The 24693-nt window shown below is 44.4% G+C and overlaps 1 protein-coding gene across 1 annotated transcript; it reads right to left on the bottom strand.

The window, feature by feature from the left end:
- Positions 1-1974: 1974 nt before the first annotated feature.
- Positions 1975-24382, bottom strand: CPA2 (carboxypeptidase A2). The gene is made up of 11 exons (XM_055281459.2): positions 24230-24382; positions 22154-22235; positions 21361-21495; positions 20380-20475; positions 17987-18088; positions 15925-16023; positions 14435-14545; positions 13256-13346; positions 11495-11694; positions 8984-9068; positions 1975-2213 (listed from the first exon to the last, which is right to left on the bottom strand). Exons 1-11 carry the CDS (start codon positions 24298-24300, stop codon positions 2026-2028), a joined length of 1260 nt encoding a protein of 419 aa, XP_055137434.1. The 5' UTR covers positions 24301-24382; the 3' UTR covers positions 1975-2025.
- Between the last annotated feature and the right edge of the window lie 311 nt (positions 24383-24693).

The following is a 24693-nucleotide window of genomic DNA, read 5'->3' as shown; positions in this document are numbered from 1 at the left end:
AGATATCAAGGTGGGAGGGATAACTTCGCAGGATCTTTGCTCAGGCTGGCTTAGCCAGGGCTCAAGAACCTAATCAAAAAGAGGGTGCAGAATCCCAAGGGTGGTCCCAGAGAGAGCCTTTGTTAGGAGCTGTGGAGCTGGAAGCCATCATCTCCTCTTGCTCCCTCAGGGTCCTTTTGTCCTCTAACACTTAAACTGAATTCTACACCCACCCTGTCCACCACAAAGCGTGGGCTCAGTGTCACTGAGATCGATGTCAGCTTTGAAGTTAGCAACAAGAACAACTGAGACCCAAATCTGTAAAAGATGTGAAGTGGAAGAATCAAGGACCCAGAATTCCAGGCAAGCTGAAATTTAGTTCTTACCTTTTTCTCCCAGGGAAAATCATCCACATGAAGAAAACCTAAATCCCTAATGGGAGTCAATATCTAAAGAGAAACTGTGCGCAACCTGAGACCGAGGCTTGATAGGGCAACCAGGAAAAAGGAATGTCGTTGGCTTGGGTCCCCACCGTTTGTGTGTTTGTTTTTTTGAGACAGGGTTTCACTCGGTCGACCAGGCTGGAGTACAGTGGTGCGATCATAGCTCACTGAAGTCTCAAACTCTTGGGCTCAAGTGATCCTCCCAACTTAGCCTCCCAAGCAGCTGAGACTAAAGATGTTTGCCACCATGACAGGCTTTTTGTTTTGTTTTGTTTTGTTTTTGTACAGATGGGGTCTCACTGTGTTGCTCAGGCTGATCTCAAACTCCTGACCCCGAGGGGTCCTCCCACCTCAGCCTCCCAAAGTGCTGGGATCACAGGCCTGAGTCACCATGCCCTGCCCCACCAGTCTTCATAAAGCAGCACACCAGGAAAGGAAAAACCAAAGGCAACAATGGAATCAGGTATAGCACCTGGCACAAGGCCCGGCATAGTGCAGTTGCTTCATGAGTATTTATTGAATAAATGAACTTGAAAGTCCATTGCTAGCCCTAAAATGCTACACTCTTAAGATGAAGGAGCTGACACATGCTACACCATGGATGAACCTTGAAAACATTATGCTAAGTAAAAAAAAAAAAAAAATGCCAGCCACAAAAGGGCAAATACTGTTTAATTCCACTTATATGAAGTACCTAGAATAGGCTAATTCATAGAGACAGAAAGTAGCTAGTAGTTGCCAGGGGCTGAAGGGCAAGAGGAATGGGGAGTTATGATTTAATGGGGAAGAGTTTCAGTTTGGGATGATAGGAAAGTTCTGGAGATGGATGATGGTGATGGTTGCATAACGTTGTGAGTGTACTTAATGCCACTGAATTGTACACTTAAATATGGTCAAAATTGTAAGTTTTGTGTATAATTTAACACAATAAAAAACTGTCAAATGGGGCCAGGCACCATGGCTCATGCCTGTAATCCCAGCACTTTGGGAGGCCGAGGCGGGCGGATCACTTCGGGTCAGGAGATCAAGACCAGCCTCACCAACATGGTGAAACCCTGTCTCTATTAAAACTACAAAAATTAGCCAGGCGTAGTTGCAGGCGCCTGTAATCCCAGCTACTCGAGAGGCTGAGGCAGGAGAATTGCTTGAACCCGGGAGGCAGAGTTTGCAGTGAGCCGAGATCGCACCATTGCACTTCAGCCTGGGTGACAGAGTGAGACTCTGTCTCAAAAGAAAAAAAAAAAAAGCTGTCAAATGATGTTGGGAGCACTCTGCTCCAGATGGATTTTTTTCTTTAATATTATTCTTTTTAGAGATGGGGTATCCCCATGTTGCCCAGGCTGATCTCAAACTCCTGGGCTCAAGCAGTCCTTCCACCTTAGCCTCCCAAAGTGCTGGGATTTCAGGTGTGAGCCACCACGCCTGGCCTCAGGATGGATTTTTTAAAAGATGAAGGGGTACAATGCCATGACTTGCTATGTTTGAGGGCAGCAGAAACTGGAGAAATGGTGCTGCCAGATCAGGCTTAGAAAAATAAACAACACAACCCAACTTTGCTTCAAACCAAAGAGATTTTAATGGCTCTTGTTTCTTCCCCAGGGCCCTAATAGAGGTGGTCTCGCACATGCTCCATGATTGCTTTCAAGCCAAGCCAGGTCTCCTCGGCTGTGGGCAGGATCTGGCGGGCTGGCAAGAGGAAACCGTAGCGCCCTGTGTCTCTCAGTTCAAAGGCAAATGAGTACTTGATGCCATAATCATAGGACCAGTCAATGCTTCCTCCACTGGCTTGGTCTGAAGGGCAAATGAGAATAAAGTTTGGTTACGCGACTCCCACTAGCCTTCACGCAATGGAACCTCTATATTAAATTCTACTATCATAGGTAAGCCAGGCCCTTAGGTGTGAACTGTAAGAGGGGGGAGAGTTTAGTAGAGGGTCACATTTATGAAAAAATACAATAATTTGAAAAGCAAAAGGTGTTATTCAGCGGACACTGAACTGAGCCTTCCTTCAGTGCTCTTAGGAGCCTCTGGCTTTACCCACACCATCCTAAGTGGCTCTTCTCCACCTTAGGTAGGCCACACCACTTCCTTCTTTAGAAGGTACAGACATAGTTTTCTCTAGTGGGGGATTACAAATGCGGTAAGAGATTCGGTCCCTACCCTCAGGGGACTTTGAGCATTAAGGGTGGAGCACTCTCTGCTCTGCTATCAGATTGCATGTCCGGCACCTCTGTGTGGTGGGTTCAGCCAATACAGTAATGTGCACCTGAGATCTGTGTGGCCGCTGATGTGACAGATGATGAAGGAAGATGGCATTAACTTACGAGTCAGTCATGACTCAGAAAAGCTGAGCAATGGACCAGCCCTGTGGCCCCTCCCAGGAAGGGCAATTAGAGGTCACGGGAGGACTTGGCTGAGGCACAGATGGTGGAAGCCACCTAGTCCCTAAGAATGGGGCTGGAAAGACCAGGGAGGTTGTACCAGAAAAGAGTAGGACTAGAGGTTAATATTGTGAATTAATATTGTCAACTCCCATGATTTTTGTCTTTGCCTTTGCCCAGCAGAGCAGCTTGGAAATTAATGCCTGGTAAATAATAAATACAAAAAGGTTGCTGATTTGAACTGAATCTTCTCTGGACCAAAATTACCAACTCATACCTTTTGGTGTGGCTACATGACACAGACAATCACACTAACAGGTCCACTGTAGACAGAATACTGGCCTCAGATAGAATCCCAACTCTATAAATCATTACCTGGGTGACCTAAAGCAAGTCATTTATTTCCAGATGCTTTACCTGTCACATAGGGATGATATTACTACTTGTTTCACAGAGGGGAGAGAATTAAATGGCATAATGGTTGTGATGACACTATTGGCTGTGTCAATGTGCTAGGCACTATGTTAAACTGGTTCATGAATCTCTAGGTAGGTACTAGCATTATTCCCATTTTACAGATGAGGAAACTGAAATTAAGAGATTAAGTGGCAAGGTGTCGTGGCTCTCTGTCAATACTCTGGGGACCAAGGCAGGAGGATCACTTGAGCCCAGGAGTTTGAGACCAGCCTAGGCAACATAGCGAGACCCTGTCTCTACAAAAAAATTTTTTTAAAAAATGAACTAGGTGTGGTGGCACATGCCTGTGGTCCCAGCTACTCAGGAGGCTGAGGCGGGAGGGCTGCTGGAGCCCAGGAGGTCCAGGCTACAGTGAGCCATGATTCTGTCACTGTACTCCAGCCTGGGCAGCAGAGTGAGACCCTGTCTCTAAAAAAATAAATAAAATAATAAAATAAAAACAGGGATATTAAGTGAAGGAGCTAGGATAATGTATGTAGAATAAGCATTCAATAAATGTCAGTTATGTTTGTAACTATCATTGTCAATAAATGACCAGGATCCAATCAAAAAAGTTAGGTCACATTAAGGACTGGAGTTATCTGTGGGAGAGCATTCACCAGGAAACTAACAATCAACGTTTATATAGTGCTTTAGAATTAGGGAACACTTGTATTCCACATAATATCTTTTGAGCCTCTCAACAACCTATTTCACAGATATAAGAAACCAAGGGAGAATAAGGGACTGGACCATGGCTACTTGGTTCCAAAGTGGCAGTGCTATAACTCAAACCCAGGGCTCTGTACCCAAGCTCTGTGGGGCTTTTTTTGTTTGTTTGTTTTTTTGCGCCCCCCCACCCCCATGCCTCTCTGAGAAATAATTCAAAGAACAACTTCTGGGCCAGATGTGGTGGCTCATTCCTGTAATCCCAGCACTTAGGGAGGCCAAGGTGGGCGAATCACCTGAGGTTAGGAGTTCACGACCAGCCTGGCCAACATGGTGAAACCCCATCTCTACTAAAAATACAAAAATTGGCCGGGCATGGTGACACGCACCTGTAATCCCAGCTACTCAGGGGGCTGAGGCAGGAGAACTGCTTGAACCTGGGAGGTGGAAGTTGCAGTGAGCCAAGATCACCCCATTGCACTCCAGCCTGGTGACAGAGCAAGACTCTGTTTCAAAAAAAATTTTTTTTTTTTTTGAAAAGAACAACTTCTGAACCAAACACCTACTGTAGCACAGCTCCTCAAAGCCCTTTCCAGATGGGAAGCTGCCCAGGAAATGTCTCACCCACTACAACCATATAGCCATCTCATGGGTGAAGTGAGGCAGGTGTTCTGCCCAGAGCTGCATACTGACCTGGGGCAGGAAGCAACAGGTGCTGCGTTATAACTAGTCCTTAGAGGTAGAGCTTGTCCAAGCTGGAATGAGGCCAGGATAAAAGTCAGCTGTGGACAATGATGCAGCTAGAACTTGGTGGGCCATTCACAGTCGGGCTCCAAGATCATACAGCAAATCCTATACCTGTCCAATATCTGTTTGTTGGAAATCTCTTCCATTTCTGTGACCTCACCAAAGAAAACATACTAAACCTCAGCCTTCCAAGGTCTATCTTACTAGTAAATACCTCCAGATAAGGTGGATGTAAAGCTAGATTCATTGTAATAAAATGGCTGAGACCTATGTAGGGGTCTCGGGGATACACAATGCTATTCGGCTGACACTCTGAACTCCAGCCTCCACTCAAAGGCTGCTAAGCAAAGGCACTAATTCCTCAGTATTAAGCTGCCATCATGTCTCAAGCTAGGTCCATCCTCTGTCCCCACTGCCACCACTCAGAAGACCCTTCTCCCTGGGGGTATCCTTGATGAAAGTGAGGACAATCCCATGTGGAACATGGTTAAAAAGGTCTCAGCAACTGTGAGCAGATCAGTCTTCCCAGAGAACCGCCTAAAAAATATGTAACAAGAGGCCAGGTGTGGTGTCTCATGCCTGTAATCCCAGCACTTTGGGAGGCCAAGGAGGGCAGATCACGAGGTCAGGAGATTGAGACCAGCCTGACCAACATGGTGAAACCCTGCCTCTACTAAAAATACAAAAATTAGCCAGGCGTGGTGGCACGTGCCTGTAATCCCAGCTACTCAGGAGGCTGAGGCAGGAGAACTGCTTGAACCCAGGAGGCGGAGGTTGCAATGAGCCAAGATCACACCACTGCACTCCAGCTCGGGTGACAGAGCAAGACTCCGTCTTAAAAAAAAAAAAAAAAAAACCAACATGAGCGCCGAAGCTGTTCATTCCATTTAACTTGACAATCTTGCCTCAGGAATATATTCCAAAAAGATCATCTAAGAGAAAAAGGAGTTGGTACAAACATGTTTATAGTAGCACTGTTTAGCATAAAGATGAAACAATCCAAAGACTCAATAACTGGGATATAGCAACATCATGGAATAACAAAAAACTAGAATGTAAATTCATAAAACTTTACAGGAAATGATGCTAATTTTAAAAAGCTGAACATACCGGTAATCCCAGCACTTTGGGAGGCCGAGGTGGGTGGATCGCTTGAGGCCAGGAGTTCAATACCAGCCTGGCCAACATGGCAAAACCCCATCTATACTAAAAATACAAAAATTAGCCTGGCATGGTGACACACACCTGTAATCTCAGCTACTTGGGAATCTGAGGCAGGAGAATCTCGTGAAGCCAGAAGGCAGAGGTGGCAGTGAGCAAAGATTGTGCTACTGCACTCCAGCCTGGGTGACAGAGCACGACTCTGTCTCAAAAAAAGAAAACCATGAGTAGCACGGGTGCATTCCCGTGATTCCCGCCATCACCCCTCCTATGGCTGTGGCTATATCCACGCCCACAACACATCCAAAGACATGCTCCTCTCATTCCATCCTGAGCCACAACTTCTGCCCACCTCTGCTCGTCCTCCTGTCCCCAGCTCTGGAACCTCATTGCACTGGTCATTTCTTCTCTCTCCTGTATCTTCCACCTCTCCCTCTTTATTTGTTCTTTCCCACAGTCAATAAATATATCCCTTATCTCAAAAAGAAAAAAGGCTTCCATTCTGCTCTCCTTCCCTTATCCACTCTTCTGAAACTGCTCTGGGTTAAGGTCACCAATAAGCTAGTGATGAAAATTCAATGGAAAATGTCCTGTCCTTATCTTAGTTGACTTTTCATGGCCTTCACCATTGTTGACTGCTGCCTCCTTTTTAATAATTACTTCTCCCCTGGTTTCTGACATCCAGGGTTCTCTGCCTTTCTGCCTAGCCCTTGCTGCTAACCCCTTCTGCTGCCTAACACCTTGCTCCCTGCTTTGCCCAGGGTTCCTCTCACTCCAAATGTTCCCCCTGCTCTACTGGTCCAACCACCCACTCTATGCCAACTCTTCCCAAATCTCTCTCTCCACAGAATCCCAGGGCATGTAGTCCGAAACCTACAGACCATCTCCATTTGAATACACTACAAGGAGCTCAGCGTCAATATGTTCACAGCTGAACTCATTATCTTTGCAACCTCACCCCTCTTTCACCTTCCTGGACTTCTCCCTCAGTGAGTGGCACCGCTCAATGACTTTCAGTGAAGACCTCTCCCCATCCAATAAATGACAAAGCTTCTTGGGTTTACCTCCTAAATCCCTTCCATCGTCACTGGTCCTGCTGTAGTTTGGGCCGTCGTCTCTCACCTGAACTCCTCCTCCTCTTCCTATGGGATGTCTCTACTGCAGTCCCTCATCACTCCATCCGCACTGCTGCTATGTTTTAGCTAAACACAATGCCTCGATTCCCTCACCGTCCTGCTGAAAACCCCCCAATGGCTTTTAGAATCCTCTAGGTTAAACCTTAACTCCTTACCATGGCACACAAAACCCTGAACTTCCCCAACTCCCTTTTCTCCCTCTTTCATTTCAGCGATCTCAACCTACTTACAGCTCTCAGAACCCGTCGTGCAATTTTATACTTCTATGCCTTTGCATATGCTGTTGGCTATGAGAATGCCCCATCCTTTTTTTCCTTCTCTAGCTACCTGGCAACCAGTCTTTACAACCCTATCCTCTTCCTACATGAAGTTTTTCCTGACTCCGCTTCCATCAAATCTCCCGACTTTCTAATACTTCTGTACCAGGTATAAGCTACGATTGCACACATCATACAAAAGTTCATTTGCCTTCCTGTTCATCTCTTCTATTAAAGAGTTCTGTGTGGGCACATTATGTCTCCAGTGCTTGGCATAATGCTTAACATATAATAGACGCTTAATTTAAAAGTCTGTTAGAAGGGGTGGCCAGGCATGGTGGCTCATGTCTGTAATCCCGGCACTTTAGGAGGCAGAGGCGGACAGATCACTTGAGGTCAAGAGTTCGAGACCAACCTGGCCAATGTGGTGAAACCCTCTCTCTACTAAAAATACAAATAAATAAATAAATAAATAAATAAATAAATAAATAAATAAATAAGCTGGGTGTGGTGGCGCGCGCCTGTAATCCCAGCTACTCCAGAGGCTGAGGCACAAGAATCCCTTGAACCTGGGAGTTGGAGATTGCAGTGAGCCGAGATGGTGCTACTGCACTCCAACCTGGGTGACAGAGCAAAACTCCATCTCCAAAAAAAAAAAAAGAAACAAACAAACAAAAAAAACAGAATGGGTGCCTATTAAAGGCATTGCTTTCCAAAGGATCCTTGGGCATGGAAGCACTAGGGAACTCCTGGGCATGGAACTGTGTGGTCCTGAGTTTCCAGCTTTGTCCATAAGGAAGGGACCATGCCTTTGAAGGATTCAGAACCTGCACAAGGGTGCTCTCGGATTTCCCAAAGCATTGCAGTAGTTTCTTGTTTTTATCTCAATCAACTGGGGAAGAGGAGGGCCTAGAAAGTCTGATGGCAGGCTCCCCAGACTTATTCCTCACACTGCCGCTATTCCTGACTTCTCCTCTTCCATCTCCACATACTCTGCATCAACACATGGCTGCAACAGAGTCTATCCACAGAACCACCTGGGTCCTCTTCAAGAGTCACACCCATTCTGCCCCCGCAGTCCATGGAATTCTCAGGGCATGAGCCCCTCTTAGCCTGGAAAGGGAAGATAATAAAAGAGCCAGGTCTTAGGCCAGGCACAGTGGCTCATGCCTGTAATCCCAGCACTTTGGGAGGCCGAGGTGGGCAGATGACCTGAGGTCAGAAGTTTGAGACCAGCCTGACCAATGTAGAGAAACTCCGTCTCTATTAAAAATACAAAAATTAGCTGGGCATGGTGGCACACACCTGTAGTCCCAGCTACTTGGGAGGCTGAGACAGGAGAAGTGCTTGAGCCCAGGAGGTGGAGGTTGCAGTGAGCTGAGATCAAGCCACTACATTTCAGCCTGGGCAAAAGAGCGAGACTCCATCTCAAAAAAAAAAAAAAAAGAGGTCTTGATAAAGGCTTATTTTTAGATAAAGAACGTCTACAGAATGAGAGTGAGCTGTAAGGATCTGAACAAGCACAGGAGAGGGCACAAAACATATACTTGGGGAGCTCTTTGTTCCGGCCATCACACAGTAAGTATCTCATGGAGGAGACTAGATTCACTGAGGGAAATTGGGGAAGGTTGTGTTCCATGCATGAAGACCTATCCCTTTCAATAAAGGCATTTAAAAGTTTTGGCTCAAACTCACGCGGTGCCTGCCATCTTAGTGGGTCATTCATGAAAACTTTCAGCACATTGGATACTTACAGATGACAGAGCAGATTGGTCCCACTTTGTACTTGGTGCCATGCAGGCTTGTCAGTGATTGGGCAGCCTTTTGGGCCACTTCACTCTAGAGTAAGAGAACCAAAGAAAAGTAGACAGATAACACTTGTCTCTTGGGAGATCAGTTGCCCAACAGCAGAACATAGAATGCTCTAACTAGACTGTCTAGTTAATTGAGGTGAAGGCACAATACCCTTTTTATTTGAAACATTTTCACTGGGAAGTATTCACAAGTTCACTTCTATTGGCTTTGAAAATACAACATGAAGGTCCTCATTGTCTATTTGATCATCCTGGTGTTTGCAACACTCAAGGATTCGTTATTTTGCCACCAGTTCTTGTTCAGGGGTGTGGGTAGAAATAGGGTAGATTTAAGGGGTCTAAAGAGAATGTGGACTGACCCCAGGACATATGTGGGAAGTTGACTTTTCTTTTACTAGATCCCTACATTGGCTTATTTCCCTATGGCTGTCTCTTTTTCCAAGAAGTAGAGCTCAGAAAAATATTTTCCATTATTTGAGGGTTCCAATTTTGACTGATTGAGGCTTTACTGTTCTTGTCAGGGATAAATGTAAGGTCTTGAACTTGGGTCCAGGAGAACAACTGTACAATTACCAGATGGGGGAAACCTGGCTTGGTAGAATCCTTGGAGAGCCTAGGGGTTACTCTTGTCAATGAGCCCAACATGAGTCAACATCACAGGGCTACTGCCAAAAAACTAATGTGATCCTCAACTGAATTTGCAGAAGTGCACGATCTGGCTGAGGGTAGTTATGGTCACACTCTGCTCTGTGCTGGGTAACCCACAACACACATTTCACATTCACTTCTGGGAGCTACCTGCTATAGTTTGGATGTGCATTCCCCTCAAGCCTCATGTTGAAATCTGATCCCCAAGATTGGCGGTGAGGCCTAATGGGAGGTGTTTGGATCATGGGAATTGATCCCCCATGAATGGCTTGGTGCAGTCCTCACAGTTAGGAGTGAGTACTTGCTCTATTAGTTCCCTCGAAAGCTGGTTGTTAAAAAGAGTCCGGCACCTCCCGACTCTCTCTCTTGCTTCCTCCCTCACCATGTGATCTCTGCACACGCCAGCTCCCATTTGCCTTCCATGAGTGGGAAGCAGCCTGAAGCTCTCACCAGATGCCCAATCTTCCAGCCAGCAGAATCATAATCCAAATAAAACTTTTTCCTTAATAAATTACCCAGTCTTAGGTATTTCTTTACAGCAATGCAAACAGATTAAGATGCTACCCTTGAAGAAGCATATTCAGAAAACAGCGACCAGAATAGTAAGGGAACTTGAGCCCATAATATGAATGCTTGAATGAACTGAGGTTATTTAGAAGGTGTAAGAGCTAGGAGAAGCAGGCTGGTGGTCTTCAAGTAATTAGTGGATTCACCTCTCAAAGGGAAATACACTTGCTCAGTAGAACCAGATGATAAACCAGGACTGACAGGTGAAAACCATACAGAGATTTCGCTCTCTATAAAGAAGAACGCTATCAACCTTCCCCAACACAGAATAGGCTCCCCTGGAGGCAGGAAGCCATCTAATCATAGCCTAGATTGACTATCTGCTAGAGGTTTGAGCACCAGGTTTAGATAATTTAAGGTCATCTAGGTCTAAAAAAGGAACATTTTAGAACATTCTTTTTCCCTGATATGACCTTGAATGGTAATACTCACCATCAAAACCTCACAGCGCTCAAATCTAACTGATGAGATGAAAGGCACACTTGAATTGGAATAATCTAGTCTATTTCTGCATGGGGCTGCTGACAATAATCTACTTGAAGGTAAATTAACAAAAATAAACCCAACTCTGGGCTTATTTCTGACATATGGGTTTCACAAAGCAAGCCTAAAAGCCAAATTGGAAATATTTGCACATTCTTTTTAGCTGGGGACAGCTCTTGCTCAATTGTACACAGCCTCCTGAGATGTCACCATCTGATCTAAGGCTGGGGCCAGTTGGCTTATTCCTGAAACAAGAAGGGTGACAGAAGGTATCAAGTTAGGGAAGTGAATGTTTTACCCCCAACATCATACACCAGTGCATCGTCGTGGTAGATCACAGAGCCAAAGGCCCCAGAAGAGTATAAGACAAGTTGCTGAGAAGCAGAATTGCTCAGCTTAGAGCGTTTGACGACAATCGAAGAGCCTCATATCCAAATCCAAGGGTTTTTTCCCCCATATGCAACAGAAAAGCATGTTCTGGGAATTTATGCTCAAACCAGGCTCCTGCTCATCTAGATTAAGGTAACAATAACTTCATGAATTCTATTTCCCAAAGAAACTTAATTTAGGAAAGTTCAAAACCAGTCTTTCAAACCTTTGGCTGCATCATAATCTTCTCGGTGGTTGAACTTATGTTTCATTCATCATTGTAATGGTACACCTCCACTTTAGGGCATGACTTTATGCCTGAAACTTACTTGACCACACAATGGATGTCTGTTGCTGGGCTGAAATTAAGTTTCAGAAACTCACCAGCTCATCAAAGTCATCTAACTTGGTACATTTGTACCCATAGGGGAACATCAGCAGCTGGGAATAGCTGTGGAGGGTAATGAAGGCCTTGACTTTTCCATGACTCTTGATGAAGTCCACTATGGATTTCACTTCAACTTCAGAGTTGGCACTGGGTCCATGGTATGAATCAGAACAAGGGTTGCTGCTGGCTCCAGGTCCTGGGGAGATGCAGAAGTAGCCCAGTGAGGACAGTGAACTCTAAGAAGACACTGTAGGGAGGAGGTCACCATGCATCACTAATTTTCTCCTCTGGAAGTCGGGGCAAGATTGTTATTGTGTTAGATCAAGTCTCTTCCAAAGGTTATAGTCAGAAAGCCTAACTGAAGTGATTCTGGACACATCTCTTCTTCAAAAAATACACATCTCTTCTTCAAAAAATACTCTATACAGTAGAAAGAGCCATCTAATTAGATCATCTCCTCTCTGTAGGAGTTATTGGAAGAAAAGCTAGATTTAATATTATGGATGGAATTCCTGCATTGGGTGGGAGTTTAGCAAGTTCATTTTCTGGGATCTCATCCAATCCTTAGAGTCCAAGAGTAGAAGATTCTATGCATCTGTAATTCCAAGGCACAAAGCCACAAATGCAAGGAACCTCTGGCACCCTTTCTGCAGTGGGGAAATCATGACTGCATTTGACAACAAGGCCACCTTTGGCCTTGATTGTCTCAGCAACCAGAGTGGCTCAAGACCACTGAAATGGGTCCATGGTAGGCCTGGCCAGGGCTCTCACTGCTAGAGAAACTTCCAGGGGATGAGTAGGGGTTAGGATTCCCTAGGGTCCCCATGTGATACAGACAAAACGTCACCTTATTTTAAAATTATTTAATGAAAATAATATTGGGGGGATTGACATTGAACTGTGGGCCATTGCTCAGTATGGTGCTTTAATTATTTTTCCCCTACACTAAAAAAAAAAGAAGAATTGTAAAAGCAATGAATGAAGTTGCCACTCATCCATATCCTGTAGCAGTTCTCTAGTATGTCCTGTCTTAGCTCTATAACTCTAATTAATTAATTTGTCTTACAAATACATAGTGATTGCCTTCTACGTTGCAGACACTGTGCTAGGTGTTAGGAATACTACAGTGAAAAAGACACAGCTCCTGACCTCAATCTTATCATAGCCTAGTGAGGGGGAAAAAATTTAATTCTATGGTTACTGAAACATAAGGGGTTTTCACCAGTGGCTGAGGGCATAAAGGAGCCCCTAACTAGCCTGACACGGAACTCCAAAACATAAGAGCTGTCACAAAGCCAGGGCAGCAAGCTCACATTTTATATTTGAATCTGTTTTGAAAGTCAGTTTCTTCATCCTGTGTGTATGTACTTCTTTTTAGTTTTCTTTCTCGAAGCATCCATAGATGATGTAATGCTTCTCCTTGGAATAGATCCTAACCCCCTCTAGTGGCTGGCTCAGGGCTTTCCGAGTCCTCCCGTCACTGCGCAAAGTCTTGCTCCCGCTGCACAGAAGGCTAACCGGGCGACAGCTTGTGGGAAAACCAAGATGTGAGACAAAATATATTAAATGCTGCTCAGAGCTCTGTGACAGCACTGTGCTCCTGTGAAGGGAATTTAGTTAAGTGTTTTTCAAAGAGGTTTTTAAATGGCTTAAATCCTGGATGGGCTTAGCCAGCTGATGCACTGCAGGGCCATTTGAACCAGCTTGTGGGCCAGACCACGGGCTGACCATCCCTGGGGGCAAGTCCCTGCGCTCACCTCCAAAACCTGCATCCCAGTTCCGGTTAGGATCCACACCAACACAGAGGCTTCCAGATACCTTGGACCGGGTCTTCCGCCACATACGATTCTTTCAGATCCCACCCAAAAAGCACATGGAAAAAAAGAAAGAGGGTCATTCAGCCTGATCAGAAGGTTCCTTTAGAATTCTGTCAATTTCCCTAGTTCTCTGGGACACTCCTTTCCCTTGGCTTGGGGAGGTGTTGGACAGTCCTCATACAGGTTCTGCTAGGAGTTTCCCTGCCATCTCACCAAAGTGAGACATGAATACGCCCCCATCTCCTCAAACGAACGCCTGCCAAACACGTGCCATGGAACCCTAGTTCTGTCCAAGACCAACAGCAAGAACCAAAAGCAGAAGAGAGGGTTCTGCAGTGAGACTATTTGGAGAAAATATGGAGCTAACTTGGTAAACTTACTTCAGAACTTCTAAGGATTGTTAATGCCTTGTTTTTTATAAACCTCTAAGAAACGGATATGGTGGGCGGTGTTTCCTGGTCTTGACAATGGAACCCTTGATTCATATGGTATCTCATGGGATGAGTACTAGTATTAGTATTAGTTTCTTTGAAAATGTCTTTGAAAATGCTACCGTAGTTAGCTCTCTCTAAAAATAAACTTGAAGCTGTCATTCATTTTGAATATATGTGGGGTCATGGTTGCTACAATAGTGGATTGTAATGAGATTTTAAGGGAAAAAAAAAAACTACGTAACTCTTTTTAGTGATATTACTGAGGATTTCTCCCACAGATTGTAAGTAAAATGCTAGATGCACTGTACTGCCCACCTAAATCCTACTGCAATCTAATTGTCAGCAGGTAACATCCGCCTCCTCTTTTCTATCAATCCTACCACAAAATAACGCAGAGATAATTGGAACAAATCTCCTAGATGACTCACGGTGAACATTGAGCTCTAATAGCCCAGCCTAACAGCTGAAATGGGCCCTGGCTGAGGCAATATGTAAAGACATCATGTGTTGGAATAAGAAGTGATTATAAACACTTCTCTATCCCTCATTTCCGGGCGACTACTGAGAAATTAGACATTCCATTTTGAGTAAATCAAGAGAAGAATGAGTACTTTTATTTTGCTTTTGAAGTTCCTACACATCTCCTTAGGTCCTTGTTGAAGAAGGGAACAAAATCCAGGCTTACTTTGGTTTGAGAGAACACGTATCCATCAGGGTTTGTGACTGGCAGGAGGAAGATATCCAGGGTGTCCAGAATGGAAGTGATGGATGGGTCCTTTCCATAATCAGAAGCAATCTGAGCAAAGACAAGATACATGTCAACCTCACACACCACTTTTGTCGGGAACACAGGACAGAATAGTAAGGTAGTGTGTTTTTTCCAGATGTGAACCAGGGATCACTATTGATCAAGGAAAGTCTTCTAGGCATCCAGCAGTCCGGTCTCCTGCAATGTTAATGTGTTGAATATGCTAGCGTCTATACTTTTATTTCTAATCAGAATAATTTACTTCTATTGAGTAAAAATCAGATATCATATATCTACTCTCTTTCACAAGCAGTAACATTCTTCCTATTCATCCCAGTGAGACATTTTGCAATAGTGAGCAGTGATATATGTGACTTATGTGGACCTATGCACCAAAGAAATTTTGTTTGATATTCCTTAATCCCTACATGGGATAACCTTCCAAAAGAACTCACAAGCAACAGCAGATTACTTAAATATGCAGAGACATTGCTAAAGACACAGAGAACCAGTTAAATTCCATTTGGGGAATTACATTTTTACTTGCCATTAACTGCAGTTGAGTTGAAGTTTCTGCTGGATTAAAATTTATTCATTTCCTGTGCTCAGCCATCCTAAGACATTATTATTCAACTGTTAAATATCCATTTCATAATACCCTAAAGGTAACCGCATTTTAATTGAAGGGAAAAATGTATCAGTCGGTATGCACGTGGTTGCACATGCTTGAATGATCTGATGTGGATTGATTTCCTCTGCTCATGAATTAACATTCTGATTTATAGCATGTCATTTTTGAATTACTTAAGAAATACCAAACTAGGTCATACCTAGCCCCATGTCCTGACTCTAATGCCAACAAACTTGTGAAAGAGAGATCTTACTACACCCTACCTTCAAAATCAAATTTGGGAAATTTTCAGAACAACCCAAACACCCTTAGCCAACTCTACTTTGGATCTGTGGGTTAACTCTTCTTATACCTGTTTGTATGTTCCAGGTGACCCCCTTTCATGATTTTATAAATTTCTAGCATATCACACCTCAGCCCACAGGGTTCCAGGCAGCAAAGTGATTTTTCTCTAGTCAGTTCTTAAGCTGAAATCTGGCTCCCAAGGGTCTCCCTGGCCACCTGTTCAATCTCTTTAGCTTACTGAGTCTTTTTTTTCCCCCTCTCTCACTCAACAGCAATTATCACATCGTGGTGTCTTTTAACACAGCGCACAGTGGCCTGCCCAAGGGTAGGAGCCTGGGGTGCTGGATGGGGCAGTACCAAAAAAGTCTGGATGGGTTGACTGCCAGCCCATGTGACAAGAGAAGGGTTTTGGCTGAGAGCGCCAGCCATCAGGACCACTGGGACTGTCACGGATTTTGGTGGGACTGATCCCAGAAAGGCAAAATAAGCAAGGAATGTTAGGCAAAATGACCTTATTTGCTGTCCAAAGTGCCGTAGCTTGTGTAACCCACTCTCGAGCATGGATCCCAGCATCCAGCCAGATAGCTGGCTTATCTCCTCCGGTGCTGAACTGCAAAAGCAAGTGTGGCAATGTGAACGGCTCCACCACCAGGGCACCTGGTTGCCTCCTTTCTACCCTAGACCATCCTTCTCTGTCCCTCTCTCTGTTCTTGGTGTGATTGACAGAGAAGGAAATACAGACAGTGATGATGTTGACTAACTCTCATTTAAGGAGAATTTTCTTTTGTCCCTTTCTTTGAATGCAAGTGTAAATGCAGACTGAGGGGCATAGACAATTCTCCTCTGAAGTTTGTAAAAAATCATTGTAGATGATGACATGAAAATATCTTCATATGCTGAAAATCAGAAAAAAACGGATTACAGGATTTCATTTTTATTTTTAAAGAAACTAGTTCATTTATACACACACATGCATATAAGAAAAAAGGAAAAGGAGAAGGAGGAAGAGAGAAAAGGAAAAAGAAAAGAGAGAAAAAAGTAGAAAAATATACAACAGATTGTTAATAGCTATTATCCCATAGTTGTGGAATTAGAATTATGAGGATTTTTTTTCTTTTTTCTTTTCTCTATTTTCCAAATGTATGCACTGATAGTGTTTTTTTATAAAAATGCTTGTGATAACCTTTTGAGACCTTCATAAAAACAGGATAGCAAGCCTCTGGAGGTACTTTCCAGAGTTTAAATTTTATGATCTAAGTGGCTTAGTTTTATTTGAAACAGTGGCTTTGCCAATTGGATCAGTAAATGGGGAGGAAAAGATTATTTTTGCACCATCAACTTCTATCTCTGTGCAGCATTCTAAACACAGCAGATAAGGTAAATGAGAAATGCAAATCCTTGCTAAAAATTACAGTTCATGGGTTCTAGGAGTTTTAGTTAAAAGTGTTTTGTGCCTTTTCCTCTAAAGAGCTCAAATGTAAAAGGCAGGCAACTTTCAAAAACACAACATCCTCCACCGCCGAACCACCCCGGAAAAGGGAAGGCCAGGGGAGACCAAGGTGGAAGAGAATCTGGGGTTTTCTGACCCAACTCGGCGCGGGGCGGGGCGGGGGGGTGCGGGTAGAGGAAATAAAAAGAAAGAAGGGAGGTAAACATCAGCAAATGTATCCTAGTGCTATAAAGTAGGCAAATCACTCCTCTCAGGCCTGCTTTGGGAAAAACGCTCTGGAGAAATCCATCTGTCCCAGTTAGTCAGTTGGTTCCCAGCCAAAACGTTTCCAAATTTAGCGAGGAGTTGTGACATTGCCTCTTTTTGATTTTTTTTTTCTCTTAACAAACTCTTTCTAGGAAATCTGGGGAAATGATTTTCGCTGTTTTTGAGGACAAAGTGCAAAGCTTGAAATTATGTGCACAAAGACTGTCAGAGGTTACGAGATGGCGTAAAACCCTAACCTTTTTTCATCTATATCCTTTTTCAAAAGATCTTCCTTCAGGGCATTTGTCTTTGCGGTTTAGGGTTTAGTTGTCCATCATCCTTCTGCATACGACCAGAACTCTTCTTTAAAAAACAAAAAATAAAAAATGCAGCTTAGGCAATTAGTGCTTTTTCTTTTTTAACTGGTGTGCGTGTGTGTGTGTGCGCGCGCGCGTGTGTGTGTATGTGTGTGTGTTTAAAGAGGAAAGAAAAAAAAGAGAAAGGGAGGGGAGGCAGAGAACTCCCAGCTTGATTACAGCCCCCAGCCCCCAACCTCCCCCGGCCCGCACCTCCCCCTTCCTCGGCTCCTATTGGCGCATTTGCCCCGGTTCCCCGGGAGCTCATCTCTCAGGACGCGAGCATTAATTCACTCCTGCAGACCTGCGTCAGCTTGCTCAGAAACAGAGAAAGAAAAAGAAGGGGGCGGGGGTGGGGGAGTGGATACTCAAAACCAGCAAGGACCGGTTAGGAGGAAAAGAAAAAAAAAAAAAGTAATAAAAAGGAGCCGCTCTGTAGCACAGGCTGGGACTGCCGGCTAGCCTGGGAGGAGAGAGATTCTAGAAACATCGAGAGGAAGAACCGTCCCTGCACCGTGTACCTTGAGCACGTTCATAGGCCGGTTCTCAAAAGAAGAGCCAATATTCACTTTGCTCACTAGACCAGGGTGCTCAGCCACGAGGTTATCCATTTCTTGGGAAATCTGAAATGTTTCAAGTGAATAAATAGACATTTGCGAGTGAACCATCTGTTGCATGAGATCTGATCCCCTGGTGATTTTCCCCATTCCCTTGGGACACAGCGGAGCGGGCAGCGCGGCCCGAGCTGTAGGATTGGAGGGTTTGGATCCAGCTGAGTGCTGCTGAGTCTATCAGCGTCTGCAGGGGCTGCAGCCCAGCCGGCTCTTTGCAGTTTTGTGCAAAGCAAAATGGCACACTTCCCTGAGGTACTTATGGCTTTTGGCGACCCCAGCCCTGAGGTGGGGTTTCTCGCCCTTGCTAGCAGAGGAATACAAATGGTAGTGCCCCCTCAATCCCAAAATGGATGTAGAGGCGATCTCTACAAAATGTCTCCCGGCTAAATCAGGCCCAGGGACAATGGGGTTTCTGCTGCAGACGCACTAACGCCACCGGCTACTCCAGCTCCTATTTTCAAGGCGATTGAAATTTTATGCATCTGGAGAGCCCAATCTGTGTCCATTGCTGGGATTGAGACGTGTCCGGGCGCGTTTGGAGAGCTAGCGGGAGGAAGTCAGTCCCTCCAGCTGTTGCTAGTATTTGCACTCCGTAGGAGACAGACATCAGTTTGTCTGGGAGAGAGGGAGGGCGTCTTGTTTGCTTCACTTCCTTTTCTTTCTTATTCTCTGTGCTGGTCCACAGTCCCCTATCTGAAACCCTTGAGGCCATATATATTTCAAATAAGATATTTTTTTCAGGGGAGAATTTTAGATAGGTAATAGGAAGTATATATTATGTATTACACATGGGACATTGCTCCGTATTCAAGCACATTAATATTATTTCTGTCAGTGAAACAAATGAGCAGTGAGGCAGTTCAGGTCAGATTTTGCTCCCAAATGAGTTTAGGTCAAATCAGGTTTTCCCATCAAATAAATTAAGAGAAAAAAATGTTTAAGGCTTTTTGCATTTAAAAACTGCCAACTTGGAGACTTGGTGCCTACCAGATACCTCTTCTCTGGCTCTTTCCTACTCCCCATGCCACCCCTTAGCCCTACAACCACCATCCCCTGCAGCCCCTTTCCATCCCTCGACTCTTAAGTCAGTGCAGATAGATTCCCGTGGGCCTGGAGAAGAGCTCTGTGCCACAGAAGTAAATGCAGCACTGCCCAGGATCCCCACAGCAGCATGGAGTAGCAGATGCAGGAAGGGGATAGTCTCCACAGAAACAACAAAGCCCAGGAAAGACAGCAGAGACTCCATGAGGCTTTGGGGCCATGAGGTCTTAGAGAGGGCATCCCTGTGAGGCAGAAGAATAGAGTCTGGAGGCAGGGAACCTAAGGCCAATTCAGGCTGACTCCCTAGAACTAAATCAAAAAGAAAACCCCAACTTTCCATGCCCAAGTAACAAAAGGACCAGGGGCTACTCCCTTTGCACCAACCCCCACTTTTTGGCATGGCAGATGAAAAATTGAAAGTACCTCTGATTGGTCCCCTCCCGCAACAAGTCAGATTGGTTGCAAGCCAAGTCTTCATTTGCATAGGAGTATAACTTTGTAACTTCCCTTCAGCCTCTGACTGGCCACTTTCTGCAACCAATCAGACTGATCGCAGGCTACTACTTCATTTACATAGGGTGTACACCAAGTAACCAATGGGAAACCTCTAAAGGGTATTTAAATTCCAGAAAATTCTGTAATGGGCTCTCGGGCCTCTATGCTCAGGCTGCTCCCGACCTATGGAGTGTAATTTTGTTTTCAATAAATATCTGCTTTTGTTGCTTCATTCCTTCCTTGGTTTGTTTGTGCGTTTTGTCCAATTATTTGTTCAAGACACCAAGAACCTGGACACTCTCCACCAGCAACACTTGGATGGAAATCAGAAGCATCAGGGTGGCCCCTGATTCCATCATCAGTGGCAGCCCGAAAACACAGCTCTCACCTGGCTCTGTGCCCCGATTGCATCGTCAGTGGCAGCCATGATGGCTTCCCTGGCTTTGTGGGCAGCACAGGTCAGAAGTCAGCAAGGGGGCTGAGGGCAAGAGTACCAGCCTGAGGGGGCTGCTTGTGGGTACCCTTTAGACACTCCACAGTGGGTGGCTGTTGAGATGGGCAAGTGGACTTCAGGTCCTACATGAAGCAGGAGTAGGTGTGAAGCCAGTGACACTGGTCCTGGTTGTGAAATCCTAAGGAAACTTGGAGAAGTTAGAAAATAATAGAATAATTTCTAGGCCATTAAATCACCACGTGGAAGTATGAGCTTTGTCCTTAGAGGAGAGAATGGCCCGTCTCTGTGATGTTCATTTTGAAATACCTACCTCTTCCAGGGTATGGTAGGCCCCAAAATTGAAGTTACCACTCCGTTCTCTTCTCCTATTAAAAAGCATTTCTTCATTCTCTTTGTCCAACAGGACCTAAGATAAAACAATTCTCTGATTGGTTTACAGCAATGCGTTTCAGTCTGTAATTGTGAAGGAAGGGGCAACACTCGGGTCCCCAGTACCAAGCTTTCCTCTTCTTGTCCTGTAGGCTTTGAGGTTATGGCTTTCCCTTATTCTGGCCCCACTGTGAAAGGGGATGGAGCATTCATGGGACTTCCTACCAGCCAGATGCTGCAGGTGTGCCGGGGTAGGTTTGCAGGCACAGTCTTATGGCTCATCCTACCTTTCTGAGAGCTCAGGGCCTGAGTTAAGAGTTAACCTCTAAACAAGAACTAAATCAAGCCAGACGCGGTGGCTCATGCCTGTAATCCCAGCACTTTGGGAGGCTGAGGCGGGCAGATCACTTGAGGCCAGGAGTTTGAGATCAGCCTGGGCAACATGGTGAAACCCCGTCTCTACTAAACATACAAAAATTAGCTGGGCGTGATGGTGCATGCCTGTAGTCCCAGCTACTGGAGAGGCCGAGGCTGGAGAATCGCTTGAGCCTGGGAGGCAGAGGTTGCAGTGAGCCCAGATCGTGCCACTGCGCTCCAGCCTGGGCGACAGAGTGAGACTCCTTCTCCTCCTTCTTCTGCCTAACACCCTTTGGTTTGCACTTTATATTTCATGCTGTAGCCTGTCTTTTGCCCTTTCCCTTAAATTCTTTGTTACCATATTCTGCATGTGCCAAATGCAAAAGAGAGAGAGACAGTGCCCTCCTACCCACCTTGCAAGGGAAGCCCAGACTGCTGGAAGGTCCTAGTGGCACCCACAGGTCCCTTCCCTGCAGAGAGTACTCAAGCATAAAAGAAAATAGAACTGAACTGACGTTCATGTGGCCCAGCAAGCTGCAGGAAGGCGAGTCCATGGCATAATTACCTGCACATCTTCAATCATGATGGAATAGGCAATTCCCTGGGACTCCAAGAACACTTTGACTGCCTGGACGCTGACGAAGGGAACTCGGACGTGGGCTGTCTCCCCTGGGGTGGTGGGTGATTTCCAAAAATCAAGCTGAAAGGGATAAAAGTCCAAGCCAAGGAAATGAATGGGCTCTTCTGGGGAATGGACAGTTCAGCACTGATAGATTTCTAGAAATCAACTTGCATCCATTTTATCTTGAGCCCACAAGTTTTGGAATCATTGTGGAATCACTATGATACTGCAACAAGGCCTTTTAAATATCCACGTGTCAGCAAATCCATTATATTGTTTCCCCTGCCCCTATGGCTAGATATTAAAACTGGCAGAAGGAAAAGATTATTAAAACGATGGCAGTTTTTTTAAGCTGGTATTCTAGTGATCCAATTCATTTAATAATGGGATATAAATGCTATAAATTATTTTACAAGGGAAATATGCACTAAAGGTGTTTAATTTTTGAAAGTAACTTTCACATTTGATATATCTTTTCGTTCTTACAATAAACCTGAGAGATAGAAGAACGGCATATTTATCGCCATTACTCTGAGTGAGAAAATGAGACACAGGGAAGGTAGGTGACTTGCCCAATGTCCTGTAGTTGGGACTAGAGCCCAGGTTTCCAGAAACCCAGCTGCATGAGTTAGCATTTCACACTATGTCATGGGAGTCAGAATACAGTCGAAAATAGATCTCAATCATGTTTAACTGTATTCATTCTGGGAACAGCAACTCCCACTACATCAAATACCTGGAGATGTTCTTGAGCCTCCAATTGTAGCAGATTTTTAATTTGTTCTTCATTGCTTGGTACAATCTCAAGAACTTGGTTTCTAAAGAAAATTAACCACAAATATGACCTTAAAAGCAAAACCTGGACACTGTTTCCTGTTGCTTTCTGCGCCTGTTAGTCTCTGCGTATAACAGATTAATGCAACAGTCAATAATCTCTGTGACAATCCAGAAACTAATAAATAGTATACTAAACCCACACTGCCAGAATGAGAAGGTGATAGAATGGCGTTATTTCCTCCCAGGAAATGTTATCTAAATAATAATGAATAGGTGTACCTGCTCCTAGCAGGAAGCCTGCCATTAAAGTTACCTTTCCCTTAGCTAATGAGTCAAATAACACCTGCTGCTGGTGGAGTGTTATAGCTTTTAATACTTGCCTGTTCCTGTTGTTCAGAAGTAAGTTTTTAAAAAGTGGAATAATTTGGTGCTTGTAAGAGGAAACAATTCATACGTGGGTAGACCTAAGGTTTTGTTTTTAATGGTTTTGGGGGTTTTGTTTGTTCTTTGTTTTTGTCAACTGAAAATGTATCAAGGTTCTATCCCCAGACCCAATTCATGTGGCCCAAACATGGGGCATGGCCAGAGATAGTTGGGACCCTGACAAATTATGTGCTATGCCTCTCTTTACAAACACACACACACACACACACACACACACACACACCCTTAATAGGGAATGAAGGATGAACATGAAAGAGAAATCTCAAAACAATCAAGCACATCTCTTTAGGAAGAGTTCCCTTGGTGACAGAACTTCCCCTTCTAGCGTTTCTCCAAGTAGGCAGACTTCCTAAGCCACTGCCCCAACTGTTTGTGCAGTGGGGAAGGAATCAATACAATGAGCCGTGTACAGGGACCAGAATATGGATCTTCTGAAACCAAGCCCCATGCAATTTCCTACAAAATCCAGTGGAATAGAGAAGTGATGGAACGTGAGCTCTTCGAGGCTCATCTGTCACAAATGGTCTGAAAATTCTTCCATCGAAGTCTCATTAGTTTTGGTTAATGCATGGACTCCCAGGAGTCCTCCTTTATAATGGGAAGGCACTGAGAAAAGTAATACAATAGGGTCATATTTCCCGGTGTGTGTTCTAAAGAATAGTAGTTCTTTGAGTTACTCAGTGAAAGAAAAGAAAAGAAAAGAAAAGAAAAAAAGAAAAGAAAAGAAAAGAAAAAGAAGGAAGGAAGGAAGGAAAGAAAGGAAGGAAGAGAGAAAGAAAGAAAGTAAGAGAGAGAAAGAAAGAGTGAGCAAGCTGGGGGCAGTGGGTAGTTTATGATTAAAAAAAAAAGAGTACATGCTGTAACCTAGATCCCCTCTTATAGATTTATAATGCACACTGATTTAGCCAAGGCTCCTAGAAATCCTATAGTTTGTTTAATCTTCTGATTCCCACAGTTATTTGACCAGTGGCTTTTTGGAACCAAACTTATTTGACTGCTTTCTTAGTTCCCTGGATCACTCTTCAAAAAATGCTGCCTAAAACCCTTCATAGAATCATGAAGCAAAGTACTTTGGAGCAAAGATGAGTCCTCCAAAGCCAGGAGAGGAGGAGTTGAGCTGAAATCTATAGCCCTGGCCTTTCCACTTCATGAGGTTCCACCGCCTAGATGCTGAATCTAAAGATCGGGGGTCAGGGCACAAGGGCTAATGTGGATGGTAAAGCCCAGAAGAGCAGGAGGAGGTGGGAGAGTAGCGTTGACACCCGCTGAGTTGCCTGAAACAAATGGTCACACAGCTGTATTTTCCCTGATGTCTATCATCCCTATAGTCTGATCACTGGAGGGAAAAATGAGTGAGGACAGAGAGAAATAGGGTTATGTGTGTTCAGTTTTCACTTTTGTCTTTTCCTTTAAATGTCATTCATCTCCTTTTTGATCATCCACTCCTATTTTTCCCACTATTGACTTATCCCCACATCTAAGAGAACTTCTCTGAAAACACTGAACACTTTACCCATTTACTCTGTAACAATCAAAGGCTCCATCAATCAGGTAAGTAAAATTCAAAGAAGCACCAGAAAGCATAACTTACCCCACAAATGTTTCTAGACAGTAGATATGCCCAAAAAGGGCACCAAAAAACAGGATCAACCTCATGGCCATGGATTTTCCTGGAGTCCAGAATTCAGAGTCCTTCCTGAACTTTATTTATAGGGATGGCAGCTGAGGGTGATCTGCTGGCCCTCTGAGAACTCATGTGAATTCCCACATGGGAAAATTCCCACCTGCATGTGAAATTCTCAAGGTTGTAGACATCCACCTGTGTGATATCACCAATCTGTACATGTTCCATTCCTAGGATAACAAACTTTGATGGAAAGAGAACAAAATTGCTAGAGCATACCAAGGGCAATATAGTTATGATTGAGAACATAAAATGCCACTAGCTACCCTGTGATAGAAGCCAGATTAATAGACCTAGAGGTTAAAGTCTTTTCTGGGTCTCTGACAAAAAAAAAAAAAAAGGCCAGAGCATTTATAGTAATTACTCAGGCA

This window comes from Symphalangus syndactylus, chromosome 6 (genome assembly GCF_028878055.3).
Source record: "Symphalangus syndactylus isolate Jambi chromosome 6, NHGRI_mSymSyn1-v2.1_pri, whole genome shotgun sequence".
NCBI classification, from domain to species: Eukaryota; Metazoa; Chordata; class Mammalia; order Primates; family Hylobatidae; genus Symphalangus; species Symphalangus syndactylus.
Note: the sequence above shows the minus strand (reverse complement) of the source record. Positions and strands in the feature narration are given on the sequence as shown.